The following is a 19,262-nucleotide window of genomic DNA, read 5'->3' on the forward strand; positions in this document are numbered from 1 at the left end:
TAAATCTTGAGAAATCAATCTTGACTCCTCCGCAATGAATTCTCTTTACTGGAGCATTTCTGGATTCGATAATAGGTAGAGCTTATTTCCCTCTCAGATTCCTTTCTCTGAAGGACCTTATACAAAGAGTGCAGCTCAACCCTCAAGTTCCAACAAGAACATGTTTGCAAGTGCTGGGACACATCGCAGCTTGTGTTTTTGTGACGCAAAATGCCACGTTGTATCTTTGATGTTGGCAGGGGTAGCTCAGGACAATTTATTACCCAACAATCATAGTCTTCCTGTAGTCCAAGGCAAATAGTCACAACAGGAACAGCGCTTGCATGTCAATCTGTTCGAGTTAAGAGTTCAGAAATGCTTCCCTCCACTTTCTTCCCCCTACTTAAAAACAAGTCCATCAAGATCTTGACAGACAACATAGCACCCATGTGTTTTATTAATCATCAGGGTTAAGCACGTTCCCCACTCACTCTGCAGTGAAACGATAAAGCTTTGGAACTGCTGCATAGCCAATCAGATAGCCATATTGGTTTCTTATCTCCCAGTTAAACAAAACACCATCGTCGACACCCTCAGCAGACATTTCTCCCTAAATTACTAATGGGAATTGGAATCTCGAGTCCTCCACAAAAATTTCCTAGCTTGGGGATTTCCAGAAGTCAACCCCTTTGCCATAGCAGCCAACACAAAGTGCAGGAAATTCTGTTTCAGAGGGGCACTCAATTCTCAATCTCTAGGTGACATTTTCCTCATTACGTGGACAAATGGTCTTTTTTATGCATAGTCTCCAACTCCGTTGCTCTTAAAGATCTGTGTCAAGATCAGACAGGACCAAGCCAAAGTCATTTTGATTACGCCGACTTGGCCAAGACTAGTTTGGTTTCCTTACCTCATCAAACTCACTTCCCATCCTCTGTGGTGGCTCCCCATCAAACCTTAACTGTTCTCAGGATGTTGGTCATACACTTCACCCCAATGTGAATGTTCTGCAACTGCAAGTTTAGTTCCCCAGTGGTTCTTGGGACTAGAGACTGCCTTTTTCATATGAAGTAAAAAATACACTTTTAAATAGGAGAACGGAATCTATGAGACATATTTACCTTCAGAAATGGAGACTACGTAATCTTCAGTGTAACTTTTGGATTTTTCTCCTATCCAGTCATCTGTTTTCTCAGTCTTGGGTTACTTGTTGGAACTGAAAAATGCAGGCCTTTCTAGGAGTTCCATCAAGATACATTTAGTAGCAATAACAGCTTTACATGTGCCAGTAGAAGGTTTCTTGGTATTCATTCATTTTACCACAGTGAGATTCCTAAATCTTTTTCCATAGATTAGAGCATCTACACTGCTTTGGGATCTCAGTCTGGTTCTTAACCATCTCATGAAACAGCCCTTTGAGCCATTGGCTATGTGCTCACTGCTACATTTGTCTATGAAGACAGCCTTTTTGGTGGCCATCATTTCTGCTTGAATGTTTGGGGAAATGGGGGCTCTAATGGGAGACCCTCCTTTTACTTTGTTCTCCAAGGAGAAGGTATCTTTACAACCCCACCCAAAGTTTTTACTTAAGGTATCTTCTGACTTTCACATCTACCAAATTATTCACCTTTCATATTTTTTTCCAAAGTCACATCCGTCTACACAGGAGTCTTCCCTCCATACACAGATGTTAAGAGGGCACTCGTCTTTTAATTGGACAAAACTAGGCCATTCAGGAGGACTCCTAGACTCTTTTTATTTCTATTGCATTTAGGTGCTCCCCTAGACCTATCTTCAGTCCGAGGCTTTCTAAATGGATCTCTGGTTGCTTTATTGCCTGTTACGGTTTCACTGAGATTACACCTCCCCTAAGAGTGGCCATGCACTGAGATTACAGTCTACATCTGTAGCCCTACTCAAACATTCTGCAGGGCTGCAACATGGTCCTCGGTGCACCCATTTGCCAACCACTGTGCCTTAGTTCATGCTGCAAGATCAGGTGCAGTTTTTTCTTCAGTGATGAACTCTTCCAAAACTCCCATGTCCTTAAAGTGTTACTGCAAGGGAGTCACCTAAAGTGGAGCACCCACAGGGACACTACTATTGAAGGAGGAGGAGAGGTTACTCATTTTGTACAGTAACTGGAGTTCTTTGAGAAGTGTGCTCCACTACCTGCCGTGCTCCCCTCTGCTTTGGAGCTGCCTCTGTGGGCTTTGCAGTAGAGAAAGAACAGAGGGAGGTTCGTCTGCACAGCCCTATGAGCCTCGGTACGTGGCACAAGGATGTGCAGGGCACATGAGCAACCCGAGTGGGCACTGCTGCCAAAAATCTTCGATCAAAGGTACAGGGGTGCATGCACACCTAAAGTGGAGCACCCACAGCAGCATGGATCTCAAGGAACTCCAGTTACTGCACCAAGGTGAGTAACCTCTCATTTTAAGCTACTGAGAGACTGTTTTGGCTACATATTTTTTCATGTTTGGTCCCAATATATAAACCCCTCTCTCACTGACACATGCCAAGAGACAAATCTAGAGGTGAGTTCTCGGAGTGGGGGAGTCCCCTGTAGACCCACTTGATTAAGCCCCTCCAATATAATTTTGTTCTTGCTTTCCCCTTGCCATGCTTTAGTTGGGAATAAGTAGGTTGGAACAAAAACTGCTAGGAGGAATCCTCCACTAGGGGCAGGAGCAGCAGAAATGGAGGGGACCCAGAGTTAGCAAAGGAGGATCCCCTCTGTCCCCATGTCTTAATAAGGAGGTCACATCTATAGCAAAAGCACTCACTTGATCAGGCTAGTCGGGGCTGTTCAGCATATCACTTTTAATAATGTGTGTAGAGTGAAGAGATTAACATGTGTCTCTGTTTCTGGGGGCCCTCTGCAATTACAGGTTCTGCAGCTTGTCCAAACCAGTACTGCTGGAAGGCAAGCACATATACAGAGTGAAATGCGCTATCAATTTGGCTGTTATGGAATCAGGCAATATTCTTGTTCTATATAGCATGAAATTGCTCTGAAATCCCTTCCCTTTGGGCAATACCTGTGTCCCAGCACTTGGTATTGGGGTGCATAGAGAGGTAGAGTGATAGATAACTAATGCTTATTTGCAGGAAACTGAGCAGATGGTTCAGACAAGATCAAAAAGGAAACAGGAAGAAGAGGAAGAGGAGGGTGTGAATGCTGAAGGTTTTCAGGACTTTGTTACTAAGGCAAGGTAGGAATGGACTTTTACCCCTTGTAATAAAGTAGCACATTGTACTGCCCCATCCTACCTCCCCAGACTGCTGCTGTGTCATCAGTATCTGCTGCATAGGGTGTATGATGGATGTTTTTGCCATTAGACCCAAAGGACAGTATGGACTCCATCCAGGCCCTGTAAGTGTTCATAGTCTGTAATATCCACTCTCTGTCACACTGGAGCAAATGCAGTCACACCTTGGAAGGAAAACAAGGCCAGGGCTGCTGCTGAGATTGCCCTGATTTTCGGTGGTTAAGCTTCCATCATGGCTTTGCTTCTCAAATTCCTGTCTTCACAAGCATTTCCCACCCTTGCCCTCTTTCCTGAATTCCAGGTACCATCTAGGACTATGCTTCCTAAGACATGGAGGGAAGTGAAGCACACTCCTTGCTATGACCATGGCTTCTTTCTCTTTCTGCTAAAACAATTAACTGTGAGCGGTTCATTAATGTTAAAGGACCAGCACTCTGCAGTTTTGTCAGTTCCAGATTTGACCTGCCTTAAACTTTCTAGAATCTGGTAGGAAATGTGTGTTACGTACAGGGTAAATCTTCAGTGTCAGTTGGGGTGTTATGAAAAACAATATTATGCAATATTACATCCATGTGATTATATTCAATTGTTCTTGAAGACAGCCAATGATGAGGAATTTCTTCTCCAAGGCGCCTCAAGTCCTCTGGGAAAATCTTATGCCGGCTCCTTTTCTTTGTTCCTTATTTAACCTATGGATGATGTGACCATATTGACAGACTTCTCACAACTTCGTGGGGGCCAGGGACTACAGAGGGGAACACTTCTCAATTGACTCTTAACACACTCTTCTGAGAGAGCTAAGGCACAATCTCCACCTCCTTTGTTACAACCAGTTGTGAAACTTTTCTCTCCTGCATGTCTGACCAACATTGACAGTGATTTACTGGGTTTGGATGAGAAGAAAGCAGGGGTGATGCCAGCTAGACCTCTGCTACTGATCCAGAAACTTCAGTATCTTCTCCATTTCCTGATGATATCATGATGACTGCATCTGTTTTACTTTCTGATGACAATAGTTTGTTTCAAGAGTTGCCGATTTGGATGATAGACTCTTTAGAGTAGGAGATTACTGTGGTCCAAGGAAACGTTCATCACCATAGTGCAGAGGAGGAGAAGTGGCTCAGAATATCTGGCTGACCTTAGCATCTATTTTGCTGTTACCAAGAAGGCAGATTGCTTGTTCCTTGTCCCACAGCAGGGATTCCCATTTCTTCGTACCAGGCTTTTGGTTCTCTGATGGTCTTTGTGTGCAGTAAAAAGACTGACTCTCTGGAGTTGGTCAGTCTGCAGTCTACTCCACTGGACAGGGATACTAAGAAGATTGATGTCTTGGGCAGAAATGTGTACTCTTTAGGAATATGGGAGTCCATGTTGCAGTTACCAGGCAATTGTGGCCAGATATTACCTCCAGCTTGGAATTGGACACTTCTTTTGCTGGGACCATCTGCCTGAGGTACAAAAGAAGGTGGCAAAAGACATTGCTGCTGAGAGTTAAACAGTTTCTAGACATGTTCTCTCTGCTTCATATGATGCATCAGGTACATCTGAAAACTATATGGCGTCGGACATTACTGTGCATGGGTACTTCTGGTTTAAATCATCTGGTCTGTTTCCAGCAGCTCAACCATCCCTTTTGATCGTGAGTGCTTGTTCTGCAACGTAATCAGAGAGACCCTTGAGAAGATGGAATCTAAGAGTTACCACTTGATAACTAGGGTTTATCCAACTGCCCCTTCATAACCTTGGTGCCATGATGTGGTCCTGTATATGTGTATATATATATATATATATATATATATATATATATATATATATATATATATATATATATATATGTGTGTGTGTGTTTTATTTAAATGTATATGCATGCTCAAAGAGTGCCTAGTAATAGGCTTTTGACACCCTTGACACAACTTAAAAATACAACAAAATTAATATCCAGCCATAATTGTTCAGTACAACTCACTGTAACCCACTACCAACAAACCAGGCAATCCAAAGGCTTAAATCACCCTTCCATCCAACAGTTCCTCACCCTTACATATTCCTACCCTTCAAATGCCTGAGAGAAAAAAATGAGCTTTGCAGTGTGCCCTGAAGGTAGAAAGACTTGTCTGAATAGGTGCTGCTTTTGCCAAAGCTTCATGACACCAGGAGCACGTCCCGTAAGTGTGCATATGCAAAGGGTATCTTGCGGAATTGTGACTGCTGGCAATTAATTTACTTTACCTTGCTGGACTGTCATGTTGTGACTGTTACTGGCAGTAACCCTCTGCTGCCTTGCTTACCCTGTGTGCAATTATCACATTCTGGGGTACAATCCAGACCAGTGAGGGTTTGTCACTGTCTGCCCTGCAATTTTGGTGCCTCAGATTGCTTTGCTATTATATGTCCCAACCTGGACTGCTCACAAAGAGCCAAACAGCTTGCAGGTCACACCCTGAGTGGCTGTATATAGTTGGTCCAGCAACTCTGACCCCAGCAGCCAGTCAGCATCCCACCAGTCACACTTTGGCTTCCAGCAGCCTTGGTTACTACCTGCAGGGTGACCCCAACACATTCCCAGTCCCAAATTTCCCCCAAAACATGTGTTCTGCATTGTCCAGCCCTCTCCTGGGCAGCTCAGATGTTGCCCCTGTAAGGGGTCAATGTGCAACAGTTTGCTACTTTAAGTGGAGTTACCCAAACAGTTCACTTTATACACAGTACTAGGTTAGTTTTGATTAAAAAAATAAAACAAGTTTATTTAACTACAAAGAGATTTTTAAGGGAGTACAAGTACCAAGTATTAAAGTCAGAAATGGTTACAAGAGAAATAAAGATAAAATGCTTTCTAGTAGCTAAAACTTAACAAACTGGACTTGGTTCAGCGCAAAATCCTTACCATATGCTCCCAGCAACATTTCTGACCAAAATTCCAAAACAGGGTCATCCCCCAAAGTCAAAGGCCTGGTTCCTTTGTCGTCTTAGGTGAAAGAGAGGAAGAGAAAGAAAGAGAACGATCCTGGGGTGGTTTTTGCCCCTCCCTTTTATAGTCCAGTCACCCTTTGAAATGCATTTTTCTGAGGGTTATACCTAGATAAAGTTCATTCCTGCTGTGGGGACAGAGGTATGGAATCTTGTGATGAAAGAGGTTCCATGTTGTCGCTTGCTAAAATGCAGATCAATCTGTTCCTGCCCCACTTGGTTGCCAAAGAATGGCCACTTGACAGGTGATTGGCAATCAACTTTGACACCTGACTAGAGGCATTAGCTTGTCCTTTGTCTTTTAGGAACAGGTTTACACACACACACACACACCCCCCACACCCCCCCCCAACCGGTCTGGTAAACACATTGCAGTCATAATTTCAGCTTGTGTTCATAATTGTACATATAGTGTTCCTACACACGTTTCACCATATTATTACATTATAGACCAGAGCATGTTCCAGTTCCAGGCATTCCTTCCCTAGAAGGCTGAGGAGATCAATAATTCCTCTGGCTTGTTCCTCTTCAGCCTCATGATCTGTTTCCATTGGCCAAACTGGACAGTCCCTACGTAAAAGAATAGATGGACCCAAATCGGACATCAGGAATGATAACACACAAAAGCCAGTGGGAGAACACTTCAGTCTTCCTGGACATTCTATAACAGATTTGAAAGTAGCTATACTTGAACAAAAAAACTTCAGAAACAGACTTCAAAGAGACAGCAGAACTAAAATTCATTTGCAAATTTTAATACCATTTAATTTGGGCTTGAATAGAGACTGGGAGGGGCTGGCTCATTACAGAAGCAGCTTTGCCTCTCCTAGAATTGACACCTCCTCATCTATTGTTGGGAGTGGACTACATCCACCCTGATCGAATTGGTCCTGTCAACACCGGTTCTCCACTTGTGAGGTAACTCCCTTCTCTTCATGTGTCAGTATATTTATGTCTGCATCTGTAACTTTTACTCCATGCATCTGAAGAAGTGAGGTTTTTGCCCACGAAAGCTTATGCTTAAATAAATCTATTCGTCTTTAAGGTGCCACTGGACTCCTTGTTGTTTTTTGTGGATACAGACTAACACGGCTACCCCCCGATACTTGATTCCATTGTGACTGTCATGCAATGGCAGAAGCTCCTGGAATCCTCACTTAGGCCCTTTCTTTTCCCCTCTGTCTCAGTGAGAGTGACCTGGAGGAGGTGCTGACATTTTATACACACAAGAATAAGTCAGCAAGTGTCTTTCTGGGAACAAACCCCAGGACCACGAAGCCTAGCAGTAGCATCAACCAGTCAGAAAACAGGGCCCAAGGAGGTAAGTGTATTGTGCAGTACTGAGGCAGAGAGCTTATAAGAAACAAGAGTTGGCCATGGTGACCCAGTATAGAGTTGGGAAGAAAGTAGAACCCTAAAGGGGCATTATCAAGGTCTAAGTAGGAAGTCCAATAAAGATATGGGGAGCCTGTGGGTGATGAGTGTGACACAGTTGTGCATAGGGTAAGGGTGCAGAGCCCAGAGCGGGTGGGTCTGATAGCTGAGTGATTAGTGATCCCAACATAAGGAAGTGGTAGGTTTCTAGCTTGCAGTCTGCATTAGCTAATGCTATGAATCAATCCAACAGACAGTGATGGTAGAAAAGGGGAGAGGGGTAGGCCACAATAAATATTGGGAAGAATCCAGGGTCTCTGCAATATTCAAACCCTGCAGTCCATTTCTCATGGTACAAGCAACTTAAAGTGTCCTGCTTCCTGACTTTCAAAACTCATTTAAGATCTTCCTGAGATGGTGGAAGAAGTGAAAAGGAATCCGCCCCAACATTCAGTGGCAGACTCAAGTGGAGAAGGAGAGCTGAGAGGCTACAAGCCCAAAGAAGCCAGGCCATCCCGTAAGTGAACCCATCCAAACCAGGGCAGAGTTAGCTCTCCAGCAAATGACTGAGGTAGAAGCCATACTTGCTTAGTAGATGTAGAACTATCTTGAGAAACTACAGTGGTCAGAATCTAGATGCAGAACAAGCTGAGAGAATCCCAGCCCCAGCTATGGGGGAAGATTACTGAGCGAAGGAAAAAAAACTGTCTTTTGTGGTAAAAGGGCTCTGCAAGATATTTTGAGCTTGGGGAAAGGATATGTCTGAATCAGAGCTTGGTTCTTGCCAGCCCTTGCTGGTGGTTGAGTTTTTTTTTCTTGGCTTCATCAGACCAATCAGCACAGGCCCCTTGGCCGTATTGCTGTTGTCTTTGGGGTTCTGGAAAGCTGCTTAACTTATGAAACATTCTGATTGGCTTGTTTGTATTGTTTTAACAGGGCCCCCGTCTTCCACAGAAGATGAATCAAAATTACTCCAGTGCAACCACCCTCGTGCTTCCTCCTCTGTTCCTGGTGCCACGCTCCAGAGAAGCATCAGTTCCCAGTTGTCATCTCATGCCACATCCTCTAAAAACATACAGGTGCCTGGTCACTACTCCTCCCTGGCTTCTGTAGCTGGTCCCAAACTGACTCAGTCCCCACCCTCCCCACCTTCTTTCCAGAGCCAGAGTACAATCCCTGACAACGGGTCTGTCTCCACAAACCCAGTGTCCCACCAGATGTCTAACCATGCAGGGTTGCATCGTTGTCGGTCTGGAAGCTACACCATTGGGCCCTTCTCGTCATTTCAAAGTGCTGCTCAGATCTACAGCCAAAGACTGTCCCGACCATCCTCTGCTAAAGCAGGTGAGTGTGCTGGGCAGTCAGGATGCATGAAAATATCATTGGGTAAAACCCATCTTTTGTCAGTCAAGGTTCCTCCTAGAATTGGAGAATTCTTCATACTGTCCAAGCTGGGCTTCTGTCCCTATGGCTGCAGTGATCAATCTCAAATTTTCTAATCCATTTGCCATGAAGAGTATGGTAGAGGCAGCATAATAACCCTTAAGGCTGCTTGGTCGGGGCAAAGTGTACATAGCCTTTATCTGCTCTGCGATAGCCAGAAATGTTTAATTTTCAGGGTTGTGAATCTAGCTCCTTTCATCAGCGCTAAATTCCTTTTTGGGATTAAAGCAGCCTCTCCCTACTAATTCCTGTTTTCTGTGCTGGTAAATGGGGAATTGAACTGGTTCAGTCAGTGTGGAATGAAAGGGTCTCGCCTGAATGGCAGAGGTGGGAAATGATGTGAGAAGGGGTAGTTGTGCCCAACTGAAACAGCATTGACACATGATGGTCTGTTGTTGTTAACAGTTTCAGGACAGTTTCAGTAGTATAAAAGTCCTCTATGGGGCTATGCAGGGTTCTTGTTGCTGGGGATTCCTATCTGTTCTGCAGGAGACTCATCCAGTAGAAGTGGCAGTTAGTCACAGATTCAGAAAATGGTCAAGGCATCCAAGTAAAATCTGAATGGGTCAGTGTTTAAGGGAATGTTGTTAACAATATAACTTCATATTTCCCTAGGCTCTTTCATCTTGGCATACCTCAAAACATCTTACAAATTACATGTAGGGATTTTTTTTTCTACATGGAAGCACAGACATCTATAGGGTGGAAAGAGGTTGAGCAATGCTACCCAACAGAATAAGATAGCTGAAGAGAAAAAGAAAGCATATCCATCAGAAACTGATGGAGGCAGAGGTTTAGGGAGGCAGAATGTAACCGATATTGAAATTTGGTTAGCACATCCACGCTACCATCCCTACTCTTGAGGAAAATGCCATATGTTCTTTACATATTTGCTTAGTAAGTAAATTAAAGCCACTTTAAGTCTGAATGAGTGTGTTCACACAGGGGTTTAATGCAGTTTAAATAATCCACTTTAAATTCACAGCTTTTCTTAATTCAGATCAATGTTCCTGAGTGTGCCCACGTATACAGGCTTTAACTGTGAGTGGGTTTCCCTCTGCAATAACCCTGAAGATCTGGGTTTGAAGTGGACAGCAAACTCTGTCACAAGTTCACTGAGACTGCTTTATACAATGTGGTGCGTTTTCTGGCATTAAAATAAACCTGATGCACCTGCTCAGTAGCTTATTTAAAGGGATCCATTTGCTTTTAAGCAAAGCCATTGTAGCTTTTGTATGAAAAATACCAGACATGCCTTTCATCCCATAGGCAGATTCCATGCTCTTTTGGTGAGGCCATCCTGTGTATAGTGCCTGCTAGGGGTGTCTCGTAGAGAGGATCAGGGTGTATGCCTGCTACCTCTGGAATCCTGAAACTAAATAAAATTGTCTGATCTACTTTCTGGAATTCAGAGAAGCCTAGAAACCAGAGCTGATAAAGTCCCATTAGGTGCCTTCCGAGGAGCAAATGCAGATTATTTCCTACTATGCATTTACCACTGTTTTGTCTGGTCTAGTTTTAAAAGTTCCTAGTGCTGGGGCCATGGGAGGTGATTTGAGAGACTTCCAGGAAAGGTTTCCCAATAATTCAGCCAAAAATTTATCCTTTTAACTTCATCCCATTTGTTTTACCTCTCTCTAAATAATTGTTCTCCTCTCCTGGTATTCACAGACATTAAGTACTTGAAGACTGTTACCATGTCCTTCTTCTGTTATCTTTCCTCATAAGCCAGTCTCTCAAGCTCCCTGATCATTTTTGTAGCTATTCTCTAAATTCCCACCAATTTGTCAGCAGCTTTCTAGAAATGGTGTAGTGTCCCAGGTCAGATCATATTAAAGAAGGGAAAGACCATAATTCTCTGATCTGTGACGTGATGCCACTGTTTGTGCAGCAGCAAACTGTGCTGACCTTTTTTACAACTGTATCACATTACAGACTCCTTTTCAATTTGCTGCCCACTCTCCTCACTCTCATCTGTTCCTACTTCATAAGTTTTTCTTCCTTCTGTAGAGTATCTGGCTTCTGTGTTATCTTCCCAGATGTATTACCTGCATCTTTTTCAAATAAAATCTCATTTTGTTACTTCCTGCCCATGTTTCTGATCTCTCTAGGCCCCTTCATTTTATTTCTTTGTCCTTATTGGTGTTTACAGCTTCTCCTAATTCACCTATGAATCTCAATATTCCTATCTTCCCAATCATTAATAAAAATATTAAATCCAGATCTAACACTATCAACCTGCCAAGACACCTCCCCAGCCTCATTCCTTTGCTGTCTATCATAATCTTCTGTTTATGACCCTCCAACCATTTTTCAATCTATGAATGTCTTCTAATTATATTTCTATATTGATTTTGTTCTTCATAAGAAGGTTGTGATGTCTGTGTTCTACCTGTTCCAGAGTAGCAGCCGTGTTAGTCTGTATTCGCAAAAAGAAAAGGAGTACTTGTGGCACCTTAGAGACTAACACATTTATTTGAGCATAAGCTTTCATGAGCTACAGCTCACTTCATCGGATGCATTCAGTGGAAAATGCCTGTTACTGATCCTTTTTGAATAGGGAGCCAAGTGTCCATGCTTTAAATTGTTTTAGGTCCAACTAACATAAGAAAGAGGTATGTTTCTTCAGAGGCAACTTCCCTCTACTCACTTGGCTTCCAAACATCTCCTCGCTTTCTGGGATGAGTGCAAAAATATCATCTCTCTCTCAAATCCCCACACCTCGGCTGCTTCAGTTCCAGTCACTGCTCTAATACAGATAATTAATACATGAGAACAAACAGCCAATGTCCATTGGAACTGGGTGCCATTAGCTGTTCTATCCTGAGGTGAATGAGGGTTCAGTGTTGGTGTGGAGAAGCTCAAATGTGCACAGTGGAGCCTGTTGCAGAAGTTTCCTGCCGGCTTTTATTTCTATTGTTGCAAATATACAAGTCTCTCCTATTTAATTCAGTGTCTTAGCTCCCTCCTCAGAGGGCATGAGGAGCTATCTCCAGCCCAAAACATTGCTTTACTTTTCTAAGTGGATGAAAACTGTGTGTTTGGCAGGTTCGTGCCATCGCAGTCCAAGTGGGCAGCGTGTAGGCTCAGCCAGGGTGCACAAGGATGCAGAAAACAGCTCTTCCCAGAGCAGACGCTACAACCACAGTATTGTAGCAGCAGAGCTGCAGCGGCTGGCGGAAAAGCAAGCAGCCAGGCAATATTCTCCACCCAGCCACATCAGCCTCCTTACACAGCAGGTATGTGAGCAGTAAGGTTTTCCTGGTGACAACAGAAAAGACTGGCACATCTCCTGAGTCAGAGCCAAGGACTGGGACAGACCATTCTGGGAAGGGAGAATCTCATGAAAGTGCATTTCCTTCCCTTTTGCTGCTGTGGGATTGGGGACTAACGCGCTCCTAGATTATAGTTAAATTGCATAGGGAAGTGCTTGAAGCCCTGTTGCTCAAATGGTTAGACTGGACAAAGTATTAAAAAATACATTGTAAGGAGAAATCTGCCCCAGCTGTCAGTGGAGAAGATCGATGGGGAAGTAGGTCTTTCCCAATCTTATTTCTTAATTTTTTTACTCCCTTAAAGTCCGCTGCCTCATTCCTCCATTGACTTGTCAAATGCTGGACTTTGGCATTGTAAGGGGAGATTTTAACAGCCCAGCAAAGTGCCTAGGCCATTGCCAGTAACTGGACTATCAATTATTATGCTTATTGCCAAGAGCGCTGTAAGGCCTTTATAGCAGTCTTAGCATAACTAGGCAAGCTAGGAGGGGAGGGACAGTGACCATGAGAATTGAGCAAGACTCTGCACCATCCTGTTGGGCTTTTTTTTAAACTGCTGAAGCATGCAGTTTTGAAAGACAGGAAGTATGTTTATATTTGATTTCTGGTGTGTGTTTGTCGGGGCCCATGAGACTGCAGACTCTCTGCAAAAACACATCGGTATAACTAATGGCTTGAAACTTCTTGCGTTAACAAATTGCTTGTTCAGTGGCTATTGGTGATTGACAAGCTATGTAATACTTTGAGCATAAAAAGGGGAAAGAGGGTTGGATCAAGTGAACTCTGCTGTGAATCCATCTTAAGGTCCCCGGGGCAGACAGAAGGCTGGCCATCAAAAGTCTGTTGACCACTCAAGACTACTCCAGACATTTGGGGTAACTATTAATTTGGGGTGCTCTATAACCTGTTGTGTTTGTATGTGCTTGAGACTAAATAAAGTAAAGGCTTTAAGTGAAAGCACTCTTGTGTTGTACTGCTTGTGCCAACCATCTATCAGATGGATGTACTGTACTCCCATTGATTTATTTCCTGACAGTACGTCATAAAGAGTAAAGTTACCAAGAGCTTTGGGTGTAGATGAACCTGCGTAACAGCATCATACGGGAATCAGGAAACAGTATCAGCACAGCAGAAGGTGTCTGTTTCCTTAGAAATGCCTGGGCAAGCAGAATGATAGCACTGGAAGTCGAGAGAGAACACGTGGCAGGTTAATGAGGTTTTGATAAAACATATTCCAATCAAATCCTAACTCCATTCTGAAATTCAAGCTAGTGTAGAATGCGGCAGCCCTTTTGGTAAAAAGGACATCTTTCCAGGAACATATGACATTGTACTTCATGGTCTGTACTGGCTGCCTGTGGCTTTCCAGCTAGAGTTTTAAGGGGCTGGTTTTGAGTTAGTGTCCTAAATAACCTGGACTCTATCTACATGAGAGACTACCTCTCCCCATGAAATACCTGCTGCACTTGTAGGCAGCTGAAACACTCAAGCTAGATCTCCCTCAGTTAATAAGAGATGGGCTGCTAGCAGTGTTTTTTTCCAAGTTGGATCCTCCACTTGGGAAATAACACTTTCCCATCCTGCACCTGGTACAAAATAGTCCAAATCAGCTGACTATCAGGAACACTGCAAAGCACATCTACTTGAAAGGATATTTGGGGAGAGCTGAGGTGGGTTTTGGATGAAGATATTTTGCTATGTTTTCTGATGAATAGCTGTTTGTTGTAGTGAGTTGTATATACTGTTCTGTTCCTGTTTTTATTTTATTGTTTTATTGGGTGTTTTCAAATGTCTGTTATGGAGCCTAGCACTGGGATAGGTGTGACTTATTTTGTTTTAGCATTTAAAAAAAACTTTTGGGCACCTGGCTGAGTCGGAGGGGTTGAATAGATTATGGACTCTTCTGCTTCTAGGCTAGTGGTCCCAGTTCAGTCCTAGTAGCTCTGACTAAAACTGACAGCTGTTCAGTGATCCTTCCGTGAAGTTCATTGATGATAGCCATGGTACCAAAACCCCTTTAGAATTTGGCCCTCTTGTTTGCAGACCCAATAGAGAAGACAAGGACTGAGTCAGTCATGGAACCTGAACTAATGTTTTGCCCCTAGAGAGGATAGTCCCTCTAAGTCTGGATTGCCATTGGTGGGAACGATGGGGGAAGCTTGAATTACTGCTGCCAATAGCGTTCAATCCCCAAAGCTATCAATCTGGCACTTTGCAGCAACTCTAAATATACTTGGAATAGAATATAGACTTTTCTTTTATTTCAAAAGCTTGTCAGTAGAGTTCAGAAATTTTCTGGTGGAACATTTTTTCTGTCAGACAGTGCTGATTCATCAAAAGTACAACGTGTCATGGAAATACATTGCCTTTGACAAAAATTGTTTCTAAATGAAAATTGAAAAAAGATTTTGATAAGATTGAAATGTTTCATTTCAGCATTTTTGGAGCATATTATTTTGATTTTCCGTTTTGAAATTACTTGGTTTCAGTTTTATATTATAAAATATATAATGAAAAAGTCAACAAAGTCAAAATATTTTAGTCTAATTTTGAAACAGTGTTTTGATTAACCTGAAACCATTCCCCCCGCACCCCCACTGTTTGGAATGGAAGAAATTTCAAAATCATGAAGCTTTCCCTGAAGTGAAAAATCTGACTCCCACACAGGTCTACTTGTTAGTGTCTCCTAGTCTTTTTGCATAGAGAGATCCAGCTGCCCTTTGGCCACTATTTACAAATGGCTGATGGGATTCTCATGGCTTTGTCTGGCTTCCCTTTTCCATCACTGCTGGTGAGACAAATTCACATGGAGATAATAATAGCTTTCGCCATCTTACAAAGGCCTAAATGCTTCCCTGGTAACTAATTGTGATGCAGAGTACACACACAGTTTTATGTTATGACTGACTGAATTGGGAATGGGGAGGAAGATGAGAGAACTGGTTTGAAGGAAATGCTTCCATCTCCATAATCAATAGAGTTGGCAAGGAAGATCCAGGCAGCAAACATGAATGATTGAATCTGAGGGCATTCTAGTATTTTGTAAAAGGTAGTTGTAAATCTGGAAATAGGTTGCTTGTATAAGGAGAGTGGCTAGTGTTGCTTTCATGCTTCCAGGGTCTCCCAAGCTATGCACTCAGAGTGGTTAGGTTTAGGATGGGTCCAGAGTCCTCTATAGAAGGAAACTCAGAGTGGGTGGAGGGACCTCATTTGAAGGCCACACTGCAATTAGTTAGGATCCCAGACCTTCCCTCACTTTTCTGCTGATTGCAGTGCCTCATTTTTTATATGTAAATACTGTCTTCAGAGACCACAGGTTCCAGCATGCAATGCTCCATTTTGACCTGAGCAACTGGGACACAATGTATTTTGGGATGTATAGTTTCTAAAAGCTTTGCTTCTGTATTGAAGATGAATATGGCCATGGTTTGTTTTAGAACTCTGTGGCTGAACTTTGACAACCCCAACACCGATCCAGATGTAGAGGTGTGAGGTAATGCCAAAGATAAAGCTGAAATAGATGTTCACAACTTGGGATAAGAAAGGAAATTCAGCCCAGAGCCTGGGCTCTATCACTCTAGGGAGAGGGGAAGGGTGACCAGAGTATAAACACTTGGGTACTTGTCTTTGGTGGTACAAGGGTTAATGACTGGAGTGCAGCCTGGTGACATGTATTGCTAGGCATCCTCTCAGGTGAGGCTTCAGAGATCTGGTATTGCCCAGCCAGCAGGACCTTGAGTTACAGAATGCCAAGGCAGAAAAGCCCAAGCAGGGAGCCCGCAGGTGAACTCAACTCTTGCTCCTTGCAGCAGCTGGAGAGTAACTTCTCAGTTCTGTGTCTGTCCCCATCTAGAGATGTCCTACCTCTTGAGTGCCTGGGTGGCTGAATGCTGCACTTAAGACCTACACAATCTTTTCAGCCTAGAAATGTATAAGAAATACCTTGAAAGATGACAGTTTGGAGGAATCAGAACATAACTGTAAAGCCCAATGGGACGTAGCTGAAGTAGGGACATTCTAAAAGGGCTTGTTACATAGAAGGCACCTGGATAAGAATATTATTAACTTATTAATAAAATTGTTTGGAAGTCAGTTCCACAGGCGTGGAGCCCATGCAGCTTAGTTGTGAGGAGGCTGGCCTGTAGGTCAGGGATTTGCTATTTGGATTTCATCATCGGTAATTCATTATTTGTTGCTTTAGGCTAGTAATTCTCAATAGGTGGCCCGCAAGCCAAATGTGACCTGCCAAGGCTTCCTGTGTGGCCCATAAGCTCACCTTAAAAAAAAGTTTATAATTAAATTTATGAACAGTGGTGTGCTCCCTATCATTTGCCTATGACTTCCTTAGTAAGTAACTTACTGACAGTGCTTAATTTGTAATGAAAGAGGTGCTGGGGCTCAGCACAAATTAAGCATTGTCTGGCAGGTTGGAGAGCGGCGGCTGCTGGCCAGGTGCCCAGCTCTGAAGGCAGCACCACTGCCAGCAGCAGCACAGAAGTAAGGGTGGCATAGTATGGCATGGCCATCCTTACTTCTACGCTGCTGCTGACTGTGGCACTGCCTTCAGAGCTGGACAGCCGGAGACCAGTGGCTTCTGACCAGGAGCCCAAAGGTGCCAGCGCTATGAACTGCCAAGCCTAGAGGTGCCAGGGTTCAGCCCTGGCAAGTCCCGGCACAAATTATGCTCTGCTTACTGGATCTTAAGTTCTCACGATAGCATCGGCTCTGATTGAGCTAGGATGCCACCTATTTTTTCATTAGTGATGAAAATGGAACAAAAAATGAATGTGTGGGAGTAAATGTCACAAAGTCAACAGCGAAAACCGAGCTCTTAACCCAAACTGGCAGCAGATTTTCTTTTTATTATGCCACCTCATTTAAACTCAAAAGCTTTGCATTTAATATTCCAAACCACTGTATACATCTATAAAGTCATCAACGTGAGGCACAACTTTGAATCAAAGCACAGTAACTTCAATGCGGCCTATCCTCCTGGCCGTGTTGCAAGACATGACAGAATTTCAAATCTGAAGTCTTCGTACCACACTTCAAATGTTCTCACTACTTCATTGACTGTATAGGAAAAAGCAACAACTGCTTCTCTTCGGATAATGTTGGTCCTAGCTAAAAAGAAAAAGCCTTTCCTTGATGCTGAGCTTGTGAAGGAGTGCATGTTGGAAATGCTGGAGGAGCTTTTTGCTAGAGATAAAAGCAAGGATGATGTGAAGCAAGTTCTCCTGTCTGATTCCACGGCAGTGTGAAGATTGGAGGTAATTTTACAAAGATTGTTTGTCAGCACTGCTTTCTGATTTTAAAAACATCAAATATGTCTCTTGCAGTGGATGAATCAAGCGATTTAAGTGACACTAGCCAGCTATTGTTAGGTTTTATGATGGTGAAACTTTAAAGGAAGAATTTTTGTGCTTAATACCATTAGAAACCTATGCCACAGGAGAGATCGTTTTTGAAAAGGTAAGGCTTTTTTGGGGGGAGGAGGGGGAAAAGGTTTAGATCTGCAGAAAGTAAACTTGCTTGTTACAGACTGAAGTCCCTCCAAGTCAGGGAAAGAGAAGGGCTTTGCTCCATGTTTGGCAGCGATACACCCTTCATTAAATACACTTCACTGCATCATTCACTAAGACTGTCCTGTGCAGTAAGTTGTCTGGAGAAAAAATGGGTATTGTGATGAGATTAGTGAACTACATATGTACAACTTCTAGCTTGCAACATTGTCTTTGAAAGCTCTTTTACTGTGTCTAATCCCTGCTGTTCCTATCTGCACTTTTCCCTTGCCCCAAAGCATCCAATTAACATTTATTTTCCTACTCTTGTATTGCACCCTCTGTACCAAGATGCTTAAATTTCTTGTAACTATTAAACCAACTGGCTGCTGAAATGGCAAGGTTCAACAGGAAATTTTAAGAGCTGATAGCTAAAGAGGTGCAAATATATAAGCAAGACATTTCTGAGTATATCAGAAGCAGGAAACCTGAGAAAATCAGTGGGCCCCAGTTCTGGACTACCAGAGGAAAAAAATTTAAGGAGAATAAGGGCATTGCAGAGAAGTAGATTTCTTTGCATCAGACTTCACCAAAGAGGAAGTTGGGAAGACACCAACCTCAGAATTATTCTTTTCAGATAATGAAGTTGAGGTACTGTCAGACTGAGGTGTCAAAAGAGGAAGGAATGAAATAACCTGATAAAGAGCAGGTAGTCCCCTGGGCTGGATGGCCTTCCTCGAAGAATTCTGAAAGAATTCAAAAATGAAGAGCTGCTAACAAAAACCTTCACTCTCTCTTATTAAAGTTAGTTACTCTACCAGAGGATAACATATGTGATTATTTTTTTAAAAAGGCAAAAGGATATTCCTGGTGAGCCTTGCTTCAATACCAGATATATTGGTTGAAATAATTTAAAATGTGAACTGTAAACCACCAAGAGAAACATAAGACAGGGACAAAAAACTCTGTGACCTATTAGAATTCTTTGAGCTCATTAGCAAAATAGTAAATAAAAGAGAGCTGGTTAATATTATTTGGACTTTCAAAAAAGCTTTTGACAAAGTCCCTTAAAAGAGGTAACTATTCATGGACTGAGAGGTAACATTCTATCATGGATTTGAAACTGGCTGAGACAGAAAACAAAGGGTAGGAATAGCTGACCAGTTTTTAACATGGCAAAAGACTAATGGGAGTAAAATATTGGAAGTGGGTGTTTAAAAGTGTTAATGATTTGGAAAAAAGGGGGGGCGCGAAATGGCAAAATTTATAGATGGTGCTTACATTAGTGAAGACTAGAAAAAACTGAGAGACTTGATGCTGGGTGACTGGGTAGCACAACGGACAAGCAAATAAGTAATGCATATTGTAAGTAATAAATTTAACTACTCATATATATTAGAGGGATCTAAATTAACTGTAATCACTAAGGAAAGAAGAGTTTCATTCTGGAC

At 42.8% G+C, this 19,262-nt stretch overlaps 1 protein-coding gene across 7 annotated transcripts in view; it reads left to right on the plus strand.

Moving 5' to 3' along the window:
* TTLL5 (tubulin tyrosine ligase like 5) overlaps positions 1 to 19,262 on the plus strand; it is a 213,984-nt gene that overhangs the window by 84,827 nt on the left and 109,895 nt on the right. For 6 of the 7 annotated variants that reach the window (XM_074955972.1, XM_074955974.1, XM_074955975.1 and 3 more), the window contains 5 exons: positions 3,091 to 3,194; positions 7,406 to 7,539; positions 7,996 to 8,109; positions 8,529 to 8,936; positions 12,084 to 12,274. In XM_074955972.1, the coding sequence (XP_074812073.1) occupies positions 3,091 to 3,194; positions 7,406 to 7,539; positions 7,996 to 8,109; positions 8,529 to 8,936; positions 12,084 to 12,274 (951 nt within the window). The remainder of the gene's footprint in view (positions 1 to 3,090; positions 3,195 to 7,405; positions 7,540 to 7,995; positions 8,110 to 8,528; positions 8,937 to 12,083; positions 12,275 to 19,262) is intronic. The other variant, XR_012639975.1, reaches the window with a different exon arrangement.

The sequence above is a fragment of the Natator depressus genome, chromosome 6 (assembly GCF_965152275.1).
Source record: "Natator depressus isolate rNatDep1 chromosome 6, rNatDep2.hap1, whole genome shotgun sequence".
In the NCBI taxonomy this organism is placed as follows: Eukaryota; Metazoa; Chordata; order Testudines; family Cheloniidae; genus Natator; species Natator depressus.